The 15,385-nt window shown below is 41.5% G+C and overlaps 1 protein-coding gene across 4 annotated transcripts in view; it reads right to left on the bottom strand.

Moving 5' to 3' along the window:
* Positions 1 to 5,083: 5,083 nt before the first annotated feature.
* Positions 5,084 to 15,385, bottom strand: part of PRRC1 (proline rich coiled-coil 1) — a 36,510-nt gene continuing 26,208 nt past the window's right edge. For all 4 annotated transcript variants that reach the window (XM_043586806.1, XM_043586796.1, XM_043586788.1 and 1 more), the window contains exons 8-9: positions 14,342 to 14,444; positions 5,084 to 8,191 (exon numbers count right to left, since the gene is read on the bottom strand). In XM_043586806.1, coding sequence (XP_043442741.1) covers positions 7,982 to 8,191; positions 14,342 to 14,444 — 313 coding nt within the window. In that variant the 3' untranslated portion in view covers positions 5,084 to 7,981. The remainder of the gene's footprint in view (positions 8,192 to 14,341; positions 14,445 to 15,385) is intronic.

Here is a 15,385-nt window from a genome sequence, read left to right as displayed (position 1 = left end):
ACAATCAGTAATGGCAAGTGCCTTTCATTCCTTATATTTTCTAAGCCTAGAAAATTTTCCAAGTAGGTTTGTTTCTACAAGAATTACCAAATGAAATGTCTGAAGAAGTTACATTGTTTATTTGAGATCTTTGTTTCTTAGTGTAGGCATTATTGCTATGAATTCCCTCTTAGAACTGCTTTGGCTGCATTCCGTAAGCTTTTGCATGTTGTGTTTCCATTTCATTGTCTGAAGATAATTTTTATTTTCCCCTTTAATTTCCCCTTTCTGCTGTCTCCTTCTTTATTCTCTGTCTGATCTGTCCAGTGTTGAAATGTTGGTAGAAAAGTCCCAATTACTGTATTACTGTTGATTTGTCTTTAAGCGATTCATTTTTCCTTCATTTATTTAGGGGTTCTGATATCGAGTGCATAAATATTTACATGTGTTACATCTTCTCAGTGGATTGATCCATTTATCATTATATAATGTCGTCTCTTATTATTGTAGTCATTCTTAAAGTCTATTTTGTCTGATAAAAGTAGAGCTTCCCTGCCTTTTTATTTGCTTGTTTTTGGTTACCATTTGCTTGGAATATCTTTTCTCATCCCTTTATTCTCAGTCTGTGTCCTTTTTAAGGCTATAGTGAGTCTCTTGTAGACAACATATGATTGGATCTTGTTGGTTTTTATTTTTTTTTTCCCCAGCAGAGCCATTCTTTGTGTTTTGGAGAACTTAATCCATTTAGGTTTAAAGTAATTATTGATAGGTAAGGACTTACTATTGCCATTTTGTCGTTTGTTTTCTGGGTGTTTTGCAGATCCGTTGTTCATTGTTTCATATCCTCTCATTTTGTGTTTTGATATCTTTTGGTACAGATATCCTTTGAACTGTAATGTTGTTTGTGTAATTCTTTAGGTTTTTCCTTTAAAGGTACCATGAGGCTCACATAAAATATCTGAAAATTGTAACACCCTATCTTAAACTGAAAACTTAACTTGAATAGCATTCTTAAACTTCATGCTTTCCCCACCCCCATTTTTGTTTACTGATATTATAGTTTGCATATCTTTAAATATTTGGTTTCTAGTAACAGACAGTACAGATATGGTTATTTTTACTATGTTTTAAAACTTCAAGTATAAGTGCATTATCTACCTCCCTTCCATGTTACAGAATCTAACTTTGATTATGTATTTACCATTACCTGTGAGTTTTATGCTATCTTCTTACATTTTTCTGATGTTAATTGGATTCTTTTTATTTCCACTCAAAGAACTCCCATTAACACTTCTGGTAGGGCAGGTGTAGTGGTGATGAACTCCCTCAGCTTTTATTGATTGGTAAAGTTTTCACCTCTCTATTGCTGACTACCAGCAGCTTGGCCGGGTGTGGAATTCTTGGTTGAGTTTTTTCTTGCAATATTTTGAATATATCATCCCATTCTCTCATGGCCTGGAACATTTCTGCTGAGAGATCAATAGTCTTTTGGGAGCTCCCTTGCATGTAACTCTGCTCTTTTTTCTTGCTAGCTTCAAAATTACTTAACTTTGACTTTTCACAGTTTAATGATAATGTGTCTTTTTGCAGCCCCTTTCGAACTCAACCTATTTTGGGCCCTTGGGGTCAGGTTTTGGGAAGTTTTCAGCCATTTTTTATTTAAATCTACTTTGTCACTTACTGTTTTTCTTCTCCTTCTGGAATTCCCAAGGAGTGAATATTGTTTCTTCTGATGGTGTCCTGTTGGTAGTAGGCTTCTTTCATTCGTTTTTTTTTTTTTTTAATTTTTCCCCCTCTGCATAATTTCACCTGTTCTGTCTTTTAAGTCACTAATGATTTCTTCTGCATGATCAAATCTGTTTTTGAAGCTCTTTATTGAGTTCTTCACTTCAGTCATTATACTTTTCAGCCCTAGGAATTCTACTTGGGTTTTTGTTGTTGATGATCGCTCTTTATTAGTGGAACTTTTCAGTTTGTGCATGCATTGTTTTCAAATTTCATTGAGGTATCTGTGTATTCTTACATTTCACTAAACATTTTTTAAAGGATTATTCTGAATTTTAGTCTGATATTTGAGAGCTCTCCATTTCTTTAGGGTCAGTTACTGGAGTTTTATGTTTTCTTTGGTGCTTCTTGCTCTCTTTTTAATGATCCTGAATTCTTGATGTTGGTATTTGCACATTTAAATAAGCAGTTGCTCTTCTCTACTTTACAGATTCGATTAGGCATAGACAGTTTTTCCCCAGGAAGCTCAATATGGTAGGAAGTATCTGCTAGGCGCATCCTTGGGCTGGTGAGGTTTGCTTTCAGGGTCTATTGTGGGTTGAGGCCACTGCCCAAGCTCTGGTCTGGGTTGGGAGGTGGGGTGTGGCTTTGAGAATGGCTGGACTGAACTCCTGGTTTGATTCCTTGCCCAAGTGAAGTGGTAGGATTCTCTGGCATACTAGATGGTTGGGACTGGATACTAAGCAGCGTGGGGAATTAGCTTCCGTGCCCTGGCAGGGCAGCAGGGCAGAACCCAGGACATGCATGGTTCATTGATTGGGCACCTGAATCACGCAAGAGTACACAATGTATTTCCTGGCCAAACAAGGCCACTGGTTTTGTTCTTTATAAATGGGTAAAGTCGTGAGCTATTGGATGGACTACATGTGCTCTGGCTAACTTCTCTGGGAAGGCAGGCTGAGGCTTTATTCAGCATTGAGTGAGGCTATGAATTAGTTTCTCTGTCAGAGCACATTGGGAGAACCAGCTCCAAGGTGGGTGGTAAGGCTCTTTATTTATAGTCTTGTCTTAAACCATTCTCTGCCTCAATTTCCCTACCTGACCAGGGTTACTAGCCTTGCTCCGCAGACTGTCAGCTCTGCCTTCCACAGTCTCTGCTCAAGAGTTGATAGGCTACTTAGCTTTGCAGGTGGTAGAGCCAGGCTTTCTGGCTTGGTGGTGGTGGTGGGAGTTTTTACTTAATGGTGAGTGGGGGTATGAATTAGCTCCTCTGGGTCACCTGGCACTGACTTCATTTTGTGGATGATCAGCTCTGCCTACCATACTCCTTGCACGAGCACTGCCAGGCTATGCAGCTTCCAGGGGTTTCTGCTAGCCTTTCTGGGTCAGATGGGGCTAATAAGAGTCACACTCAGCAGAGGGCTGGGCTCTGATTCAGTTCCACTGCCTGGATGGGTGCAGACCAGGATCCAGGGCTGGTGAGGCTGTTGATTTATAGGACTGAAAGCAGGCTGACCCACTCCCTGCTGAGTTCCCTCATCAGACTGTGCCACATCCTTGGTGCTGCAGATGAGCAAAACCACTTGTTGGGACCACTGCTTGGGGGCTGCAGGGGGGAAATGGGTTGGCCAAGGTGCCAATGCTGGTTGTTGGAAGCCTCTGTTTACTTTTCCGTCATCATCAAATTCACTGTGCTCAAGTCCTGCAGATTCGCCCACAGTACCTAGGATTCAAAACTAGAGTAGGACCTCCCAAGAAGTAACCCATAATGTTGGGGGAGCAGGATGTCCAGCCTGGGTTCTGTTCCCCACGGAGGGACAAGAGGCTCAGGGAGGCTTTCTCAGTGTGGTGCTGTGCCGGCCCGGTGGCGCGGCAACAGAGTCCCATACGTCGCTGCTCCTCCTGCCCTTCCCACACAGTCGATCCTAGTCTCTATGGCAGAGGGATACATCAACCTCGCTACCTTGTTCTGATCCTCTCAGTGGTATCTGTTCCATGAATAGTTGTTAATTGCTGTTCTGAGAGGAACGGGGAAGTCAGGGACGACCTATGCTGCTATCTTGGTGACCTCACCCTCTAAAATAACTTAGGACATTAAGAATGAGTCAGGAATGGTATCACAGCAGTGGTTCTCAAAGTGTGGCCCTTGGAGCAGGAGGACTCAAAATATTAAAATACATTTTGAAAGGTATGTGGTCAGTACCTTGCCTGAAGACTAGACAGTAAGAACATTTCTGGCTCTAATCCTAAAAATGATACTCAAATGTGAGCCTAGTTTCTGGATTGTTGCATTTGGGAGAATACTCAATTATCACAGATACATTCTAATACCCGTTGGGAAGCCCCAAGTAGCGCTTGAAAGTAAAAGGAAAAAATATGGAGTATAAAGAGTGTTTCTTAAACATAATATTGTAAAACTAAAAGTACACCAGGGCAGAGTCTCAAGGTATGAAGTTGCATTCGACAAACATTTACAAGATTAGCTGTGTGCCCACTTAGTGAAGCAAATACACAGGATGCTTTGGAAGAGAAGGGTTTGGTAACACCCTCCATGTGACTCCCTTCTCTGTAACTCACTTGCTGGGATGATACTGATGGAACAGCTGATTCCGTTTCACTTCCATCACCTATAAAAATACGTGTCTACTGCACTACCTAACCAGCAGTATGCATTTATCACGTAACTGTCAGTTCTTGGTTTTCTCTCAGCTTTAAATTACTTCACATGCGTTCACATTAAGGAGAATTTCAAAGATATCCTTCATGTGTAAGTTTTTACACCTTGATATTGGCCTTTGGTCAATTTTGTTTCTCTTGCCCAAACTTCTCCAGTTAATTCTGAAACAGATTATAAATTTAACAGGACCTTTCCTAGGTTCCAAATGGGTGTTTTTCTAGTCTTCTGCAAACAATATTGTTTTCCTTTGGCAAACAAACAAAACACCCACATGAACATTTCGTTGTCTTTTGTAAAGTACACCCTTGCTTACCAAATCAAAACAAAACTCTCCGCCCTGAGATCACAGGCTCAGAATAGCATATACCAAGGTTGTTTTGTTGTGTTGTGTTTTTAAAGAAGGTGTTTGTGGAGGTTAAGGGTAAATTAACCCCCTAGTCAAGAGATCTCAGGAATGCAGGCCATTAACTTCTTGCCCATCGACTCTATCTCCAGAATATCCTCTCCCCTTAATATTCTGAGTTCTCTGAACTTGAAATCAGCATTTCTAGTACATCTGAATGCTACCAGTGAACTGGGAAGATGTGTTTTAAGTTGCTACCGTGTAAGAATTCTTGACAGCCAGTAGCTAGTTTAGACGAAGGAATGTAGGTCCTCCTAATACGTTAATGACTTAGCATTTAAAAAAAATCACTATACACCTTAGGGCAATAAATTGAGGTATTATTTATTTATGACATATTTACATACTTACAAAATTGTTTTTATCCAATATGTCATCCTGCATAGTATCTGAAGAATGAACATCATATTCTGGGAGTAAAAAATCCAAGTTTTTAAATAATTTATACATAACCCAACATCTCTTGGGTCACAAAATACCAATTTGGCTTCAGAGAACACATATACCGGTTTCGGGTTTTTTGTAGTTGAGGAACAAAGTAAATTCAACAACATATTAAAGTAATTTAGCTGACCCTGAGTACATCACGAATTTGCATAATTTTTGAATACATGCATATAATACTTTCCTTAAACTTAGAACTGCACTACCATTTGGCTGTATATTCAGTCATCTCCATCTTCTACCTCATTAATCCTTGAGATAAAAAGGAACAGAGAATGGAGAAGCAGTAAAGAGACCAGAGGGGAAAACTACAGAGACTACCTGAAGCTTTCCAACTGAACGAGTCCGTGGCAAAACTCTGGGTCCGGGGTTACGTGACAAGCTTATTAAGAGGAGGGTCTTGAACTGAACCATCTGAGAACCTTCTGTCAACTGAGGTTACATGACTCTTCCCGCATTTTTCCTGTCGTCTTTGACACTACTTAATTAAAAGTGTACAAGCTGAGAGAATTCAGTTAAGTAATTACTTGAGCACTTCAGAAGAAAAACGTACTGTGGCCAGAAGTAAAGAGCCGTGTTAAAGTCTGGTTTTCCTGAGAAGCTTGAGGGACAAAAAAGCAAAGACCCCTGGGCTGACGGATGACCTGAGTTATCTTATGCCAGCACAAGGAAACCCCGCCTGCCTGCCGCTGCCAGGGCGTGAACAAGATCACACGTTACTCTTCTCGCCCCGAGTACAACAAAGAAAGCTAACAATGAAAAAACAAGCCTGAGGTTGGGAATACAGCATGTGTGCAGGCAGTCACGCTCAGACGCCTTTCAGTGGCCGAGAAAGGAATCCAGAGGCCGGAACCAGATCACATGTGCCCTTCCCGGATCCAGAGAACGAAGGCTCAGCAAATTGGCAGGAGCGGGGAGATCACTTGGCTTCCTTCACCCAAGTGGCAGAAGAAGTGAATCACTGGAGAAATGTGGGAAAACTGTCATCTGAGGGAGGTCCATTGTTGTGTCCTTAAAAACATAAAATATTTGCGACTTGCTAAAATAAAACAGACATTCCTTAGGATCTATAAAATTCACTATAACAGGAGGGAAAGCGGCAGAAATATGGTAGGGGCACCCTTCATCCCTAACTGTGTTTTCTCCTCAGGCCAATGCCACAATAAAATACTGTTAGCTAAGAGTACCTTTTTAAAAATAAAGGAGAAAAGTACATGGTAGAGAAAAGCTCTTTTTTATTAACGAGATGGAGGAAACATAGATAGACTGTTCCACAAATAGCAATAAAAGAGGAGAGAAAAGTATTCGATCCCTATTATGCCACAGCAGCTGGTTACAAGTCTTTTCTCTCTCTCATTACTTTTAATGACAAGTCTGAATTTCACCAAACCACAGTTGTGAAATTAATGCTTTTCATCCTCAGGTAAAAAATAGCACGGATCAATTAAGTACTCAAAACAATACAAAGAAACCGGTACATGTAATGACAGTGCAGGGTAAGAGCTTTGATACCCTTTATAAGATTGTGCTAATTCTGGTCCATCTAAAGACTTATATAGACGAGTAAAAAAAATTAAGTTACACTTAGGTAAGAAACTGTCCTCAAAAAAGTTATATGAACTTGCATATATAGAGTCCAAAAGTATAAGACAAAACTATTTAAATTTTGATTTATAGAAATTCAAAAACGGTAAAATATATTATTTGGGGGAAAAAGAAGCTTTCACTAAATACAAACACAATGAAGTAGATAAGCCAGAATGAGTATTAAATAGTTTCACTGAAAACTTCCATAAAGAGTAAAGGCAGAATGGCACCAGGTTAGAAAAGCAGTGTTTAAGGCAAACTAAACATTAAGTAACCTTAATTAAAATGAGGCGTACAATCCCATAAATAACAAAGCAATTCCTCTGAACAATTTCTCTACAACAGCTGAGAAAACACGAGTGGAAAGAGAAATAATGGCCAACATCAGAGTTTACTTGGAAATACTGAATAGTATTACATGAAAATAACCCAAATGTTTCTGATGTAAAGTACACTTGAATCATGTGCCGCTTAGTTGTCCCACAGCCACGGCAAACAAAACCCATCACGCCAACGTTTGAGAGTATAAATCTGTGAAATGCCAAAACTTACTTTGAAAAAAATCTTTCCTTTTTTAGACTATGTATGTGTGTACATGATAACACCAACAAAATTATCAATTTCATTATTTTGGCCCATGTAAAAAATATGCACAGAAATGCAAACCATCTCCCTGCAAGAAGGTGTCTGAGGGTCAACTATGAGCACATGGCTCAGTGTCTGACCTGAGATCACCTGCACACACAAGAAGCATCAAAAACTAAGAAGGAAGAGATTAATCTTGAAATAGAAGAAACAATGACACGTTCTTTAATGAGTTAAGTCTTCTTAACGAAAAAAATCAAGTACATATCATTAAGTTAAATGTAGTAGGCACATGAATTTGCACCTTATAAATTTGGTATATCAAAGTATCTTATAAAAATATTTATAGATTTTCTTTTTTAAGAACTGTGGTACACGAAATGACACGATCAAAGAAAGGATCTGTTTCTTTTCATCTACTGGAATGACCCCGTGCCTTTCTAAAAAAGAACAACCGCAGCGCACAGGCAAACTATCAAGACGGCTGCGTTCACTGAAGCTGTCCACTTAGGGGAGGTACAAGGTCTAAATACCGCCAGGCCCCAAGCGAAGGAGTCTCCGTGCCCGGGGGGAGCGTTCCCTCACACGGTCCTGGGGGGCAGGCGCTGTCTATACATGCCGGCAAGGGCTTTGGCCGCACTGTAGATCATCTGTCGCCGAGACATGCCGGTGAACGTCCTGTGCCAGTCAGTCCGGGTGACATTTACTAAGCTCTTTTCCAGAACTTCACCCACCGTCACCAAAAGGCCTGACCACCTCAGATGGTAGTCTTGGGGAGTGAGACTTTGAGCCTATGGAAAAAGGAAATTTATCAGATTTATAATACATTTTAAAAACGATTGGACCTAGCTCTGACATTCCAAAGTCTCTCAGATTACTTTTGCTACAGATGAGGACAAACCCGGAGAAGCTATGCGAGCAGCTACAGGAAGTGACCAGGCTACAGAAGAACCTAGAACAGTGCTTCACACACCTCCTGTGTTTACTGTCCACGGTAAGCTCATTCTCTTGCTCACATGTCATGTCAGCCCTAATCGAACGACTCCCTCTAACAGAGCTCAGTGTCCAAGGGTTGAGGTCTCAGTGCCAGTGTGTTGCTCCAGGTTAACAATCTGAGTGGTGAGAGAGCGCACCTTCCCGTCCTTTTCCACAGTCCCTGGCTCATCAGTGTGCTCTTCGGAACCTTTCCACCATGTCAAATTTTCATTTACACGTTTCACTTATAAAGTGTCTAGTCTGGGGCATGTCGGAGGATCTAACATTTTATCAGCAGGTCTGATTTTTGCTTTGTCAGTACACACATACCCTTCTCATGCCGATCTGCTAACAAGTTATCGCTGTGGTTATCTGTAGCAAATACATGTCAGTTCTGTAGAAATACTTTTTTCTTCTTCAATAGGTTTTGAACTGTGTGAGTTGATGAGCTATTGCTTGAACCATCAGGCCGTTTCTGGCATAAACCTATCGTGGCTAGGCTAGAATATCGGTGATACCGGGACTTACAATAAAAAACATACTTACACGTGACCACTGAACAATGCAGGGGTTAGGGACAGTGACCACCTGGTATAGTTGAAAACCCACATATAACTTGTGATTCCCCAAAAACTTCACTACTAAATAGCCTGTTGAGAAGAAGCCTTTGTAATAACAGAGTCAACTAAGACCCACTTTGTACATTATATATATACCATATGCTTACAATAAGGTAAGCTACAGAAAAAAATGTTAAGAAAATCATAGAGAAAATAAGTACTGTACTGTAGAAAGTCTGCATGTAAGTGACCTGTGCAGTTCAAACCCATGGTGTTCACGGGTCAACTGTGCTTGGTCATCCCATCCCCTCCCAACTCAGGGGAGGGAGGGAGACTGCAAGGTGACCAAGTAACCACGGCCCAGATGTACCAATCATGCTTATCGAATGAACTCCATAAAAACCCAGAAGGATGGGGCTGGGAGAGCTTCTAGACATGTGGAGATCGAGGGAGAGGGGAGGGCTGGGAGAGGGCATGGAAGCGCTGCACCCTCTCCCAGTACCTTGTCCTCTGCCTCTCATCCATCTGGCTGTTTCTGACTTGTATCCTTTCGTAACAGGCAAGCCATCTAGTGAGTCACCAGGCTTCCTGAGAAGGAAGGTGTTATGAGAACCAATGTGCGGCAGTGGGGCCAGAAGCAGAGGTGATAACCTGGACTTGGCCCTGGTGTGTGAGGTTGGGGAGGGGCTGTCTTGTAGGACCGAGTCCTTCCTCTTAGGATCTGACACTATCTCCAGGAAGACAGTGTCAGAGTGGAGCTGCAATGTATGATACCAGCTGGTATCCTAGAATTGCTGGGTGGTGTGGAAAAACCCCTCCCACACACTAGAAATGGGTAGGAGACCTAGTTAGTAGGTGTCAGAAGGGGTAGCTGGCTTGCACAGCCGTGGCTCATGGAAACACGTAGCTTGCCAAGAACAAAGATAAAAAATGAGGGAGGAAGACCGTCTGGTTGCGGGGCGGCCACCACTTGCATGGAACAGCATCTGGGATGTACTCGGTTACTAAAAGGTCAAGTTACCAGTGAAAATTAGAGATGGATCCAACTCCTGGGAAGCTGATTTCTTGGAAACCCAAAGAAATGCAAACTATTAACAAAAAGGCACAAGAGTCCCTTGGTGGTTGTTCTCTACCACAGCTACACTCTAAAAGAAAATGTGGTGAGTCCAGCCTTGATGCTGGGCCCAACTCGACTTGTCTGGCTTCGTTTATGCCACTAGCCTCAAGGCCACCCTCTCCAAGGTACAAGTTATGCACGGACAACACAAAGAACCTCTCAGACCTCTGGTCACTAAGAAGGTGGTCAACGGAGAGGGAAGACCTATCCCTTGTCCCTCTTGCTGGAAACACAAAGACCTGTGCACACAAGCAGAGACAATGGCCAAGAGTGGAGAAGAGAGGTTTCAAGTCCCTCGAGCTGTTCTACCAGGCCTACTGGTGAAGCCGTGATGAGAGCTACAATTAGAAAGTGAAAATGGAAGGGTTGATTGGGTTATGGAAGCTGAATTGTTTCAGCAAGTTTTATGTGAAGGTGTCTCCTTGACTTGGATTTTATGTGCAAATGGTGATCATGTCTGTTTGGGGAATAGCTGCCCTGCCTATTATTGTAAAACCATATCCTGTGGATAAGCTCCAAATACAGTCTAGCGTTAGGGGGATAAAAGTACAGATCAAAGTACCAATGTGCAAGGAAACTGTTAGGTTTGAACAGGCTTTATGTGAAGTGTATTTTTTTTTTTTATCTGATTGCATTTTGGGCATGGACACTGTAATCACTGTGGAAAGCTTCCCCAGCCTAGTGAAGGGCTGTAAATTCACCCTTCAAGTATCATTTATTGGCCATGCTATACAGTAACCAGTAGGACTGGCTGAGCCCACACTGTGTGAGGCAGAAGCTGTGAGCTGGCAGTGACAAACTCTGTGCCAGTCTGATGTGGAGCTTAGACTGAGGCTTATGGCAGAAATCTGAGTGTCATCCAGCGACATTTCCTGGGACTCGGGAGTAGCATGTTTCCCTCTGAGGGGCATTTACTACCTTGCTACCAGACTATTAGTTAAAGCTACCCGGTTCACTGAAGGACATAAAATGATTTTGAAATGTGAAATACGCATAACGTCTAGGATGATATTGCAGAATCCCTTAATAGGACGGCAGTGCCCAGGAAAAGTTCCTAATGTGGAAATGGTTTACATACAGGATCATGATGCCTAGGGAGACAGTCATGACCAGGGCGCCTCTTTTCCTCTAGGACTCACTTTGGAGCCATGGGAAAAGCTGTGAGAAGCAACTGCCATGTAGACCGTGCCCTATGAACAACTCTCAACTGAAGAGCAAAGAGCTAGCTGCTTGGTCCGTGGATGGCAGGTCCACAGGTGAGGGGACAGTCTACCTGGAAGGCCATCACTTGGACAGAAGAAGGTAAAAATGAATCAGCTCCATGGGCTAAAATGCACACTATTTTCTCAGCATGATTGGGGGTTTTACCAGTGTTTTTTTTTTTTTTTTTTTTTTTTTTTCCTGTTTCAGTTTTTACTGACTCAGGGCAGTGGCCAATGGTCTGACCATATGGTCGGGCAGGAAGGCACACTGGATATGTTACCTGTTAAAAGGTTGCCCATGTGGGGCACAGCCCTGTGGAAATGAATCTGAGGGGTGCAATGAAGCAGGACAGGATCCCATTAGAACTTCTTCCAGGTTTGGAAGGTGAGTGGAATGGACAAACAGATACCCCCGCTTTAGATGGCTACCTGGTTCTACAAAATGAGTGGATAAATACAGAGGTAGGCTGAATCTAGACAGAGTCCTCTTGCATTCTCTGAGACAAAAAAATGCCAATATGAACTGTCTCCCAACCGGAGACAGAAAGCATGCAAATGGTTATGCAGCACGTTCCCTGCTGGGAAGACCATAAACACAGACGACGAAGGAGACTGATGGTGACAGCTCTGGGGGCTACAGATGAGCCTTGGCAGGAACAGACGTTGACTTTGGATGGAGCTTTCCTTACTAAGGGGTAGGTGCAAATGTTCAGACAGCCTAACAGAACCTGAATAGAAGATACTGTGCCAATTTGGATGGCTGAGCGTTTCTCCAGAGCAAGGAACACACCTGACAGCCCGTGTCTAGCAATGGACACGATGGACAGAGATATCCTCCTTGGAGAACGAGTTTGGTCCAGAAGAGAAATGGGCAACAGAAACACAGTTGTCTGAAAAGCTGCAGGTGTAGGCATTTAGGTGCCGGCTCACATAAGTGTGGCACTGAGCGTGAGTGGGATGAAAGAGATGAAAAGCTCTCTTTTCCTGTGGATGTGGGGCAGGGGGCAGACGAGGATGATGGTCTCACGCTGCAATTCTGGCCAAGGGAGGGTGACCCTGGTATAGTGACTTGTTCTTTCTTCCTTAGATCACTTCAACTTTTCATTCCCCTGTTCGATGTTGCAAACACAGACGTGGAAACAGGGATGACTCCTAAGCAAGAAACTCTAGGTATGGTTTCAAACTTGACATTACAAAGTTCCTAAGGGCCTACGGGGCAGGATGTGCCCGCACTCTCTGTGGCAAAACTGGGTGACAGGGAGTGTGGCTACATGTACCAGTGGTGGAGACAGCCCACCATAGGGAGGCGTCATTCTGTTGCATCTCGCTTTACCGCGTGTTGCTGGTACTGCACTTTTTACAAATGGAAGGTGTGTGGCAACAGTAAGCAAGTGTATTGGTGCCACTTTTCCAACAGCGTTTGTCATTCTGTCTCCTAAATACGTAATTCTCACAATGTTTCCAACTTTTTCATTATTTGTTAGTGATCTGTGATCGATAATTACAACTTGCTCGGTGCCCAGATGAATTTTTTTTAGCAGTCGTGTATTTTTTAGTTGAGGTATAAAAGTCATATTGTTTTTTCAAATATAATGCTAATTTGGGATAGAGGCAAATAAGACCGGAAGCAAGGGGAGGAATAATTCCAGAAAAAAAATCACTAAGTAGAAAATTAAACTTGCCAGTTTTACGAGAGCTTTCTGAGAGAATAAATACTATTTTATCAACATGGGAAAAAAATAAATATGCTCTTGTACGTTTAACAATATAGTGTAAACATAACCATCATCTGCACTGAGAAACCAAGAAACACATTTCAGATGCGTTACTGTGACACCAGCTTTATCTCAGGTCTGGAAGCAAACCTGCAAGATCTCTGCACCTCTGTAACCTCACCTTGTCTGAATACAAGTGGACTGAGTGGGGATGTACTTGCTAGACTCCTACGGCCACCTCCAAAGCATGCCAGCAGACGCAAGGGAAAAAGTTTGAGTATGAAAAGGAAAACAGGGTAAATAGTAGCTATGGGTAAAGGAACGAATTAATGGGTTATACAAAGAGGGAAACCAAACATTATGCTAACACCTCAAAAGGCCAGGGCAAGAGCTAACACTGGCTCTGAGCTCCATTATACTGCAGGCCTGGAAGGGTAAGGCCACCACACCCGGTTTAGGAAGGCAACAGAAGACTACAAACCTGAGTGGCCTCTCCCTGTGGACATTTTGACAGGACGTGATGACACACTAGATAGTTAATTATTACTGAATGGGATTCTAGTAATGTGCAAGTTGTCTTAAACCTTCGTGGTGGTTTTGCTAAAAGGAATTTGTGTTTGAAGACCAGGCGGTGGACATGTAATACTGTGGTTTATAGTAAGAAATACATATTGGATCTTGGACCCCAGTTTTTGGCACAGTGCTCCCACCATCCTTGTAATTTCTTAAGGACTGAGAACTGCAAAGATATCTTTTGTTAATCAGGTTGAAAGCCCGAACCTATGGGCTTGGTAACATGCCTCCATAACATACTCGCCATAAAAACCCACAAGGATGGGGTTGGGAGAGCTTCTGAGTCAACATGACAAATCTGGAAAAGTGGAGGGTCCAGCCAGATGGACCCCTGCCCCATGCAGTTCTTCCATCTAGTCATTCTGGAGTTAGATCCTTTTATAATAAATCCATAATGGAGAAAAAGTGGGTTTCCTGAGTTCCAGGAACTTGTTAGAAAAGATGAACTAAAAAGGAAGATGAAGACAAAAGATAGGAATAATTAAGGGAACCAAAATGGTAGATAACGAAAAGTGGATATAAAACCAGAATTGGTAAATCGTTTTTCTGTTGTTAGTAGCACAGCACAATCATAAAAACAAAAGAGGAAATTAATGATTAAGGTTGCCAAGTATTATCTTTTCAAAGACAGCTGGAAAACGAAGAAGAAACTGGAAAGCAAAGAGAAAAAGCTGAAAGGGGAAAGAATTAAGAAGCAAAATCAAAAATGTATATCCAGTGAAAAATCTAACAAAAGCTTTTATTGTTAAAACAGTATTTCAAGTTTCTGTGGAGTATAATGAAAAAGGAGAAAACCAACCTGTTGTACAAATTCCAAAGGCACTGGTGTGGCCTGGGTAAACGTTTCAAGGTGAATGCCATGGGCAGGATCTTCAACTATCAAACAGCCAATGTCAAACCACCTACAACGGGATGGATGAGGATTAAGTTGTTGATGTGCCATAAAAAAAAAAGTTACAGTGAATAGACAAAACTAACCCAAAAACTATTATCGTTCAAACCGGAAATGTTTTTCTAATCAATTTTCAAGCAAACAATCCATAAGAATAATATATAAAATTACCTATTAGCTTAATTCCAAGAGGAGGGAGGACACTTGGTAAAATAGGAGAAATTTTACATTACCATCTCCATCGTTAATACGTAGCTGATTTGCAAAGTTAATAGCACATTAAGCTCATTCAGAGGAAATAAATCTTCTCATTTTTGATAATCAGTCTTTAAAAACACTTCAAGAAAACTTTGTTCTATTTAAAGTTACTCATAAATTATAAAAAAACATTTTATAATTGCCTTAAGTCATCTGTAACACTACCAGCATTTTAGATAACTAGAATTATGCAACCACCAGATGCCATGAAATCATAAGCCTGAATAACAAGAGGATATATAGAGCAAAAAAAGTTCACTCTTTTTAAAAATATGTAGATCTAATAAAGTGTGATGGAAGAGAAAATGAATTAGGTAACTTCTATTTACATATTTAAAGAAACAGCAAAGTAAAATATAGAATAAGTTTTGCTGAGGATTAAAATGATCAGACATTACATTCTTAGTATTCATATCCTAAAATCTGGTTTCAAAATAACAACATTAAATCACACTATTTATTTGGCATACTCATCAGTAACTTGTGTATAACTGTAGTGACTGTTAGGCAAGCACTTGCTGAAAATGAGACTCACTGAAGGTAAAAGTCCCTTGGTGATGCTGGTGAAGACGCATTAGAAGAACTACAAGGTCCTCTTTGTTATCTAAAATTCCATCAGGCTCTTGAGCACGTCAACAGCGATGTGGCTAAAACTGCAACCAAGATCACGCCCTTGGAAACCTTCTGCATTTC

This window comes from Prionailurus bengalensis, chromosome A1 (assembly GCF_016509475.1).
Source record: "Prionailurus bengalensis isolate Pbe53 chromosome A1, Fcat_Pben_1.1_paternal_pri, whole genome shotgun sequence".
Lineage (NCBI taxonomy): Eukaryota > Metazoa > Chordata > Mammalia > Carnivora > Felidae > Prionailurus > Prionailurus bengalensis.
This window is presented reverse-complemented; position numbering and strand designations above follow the sequence as displayed.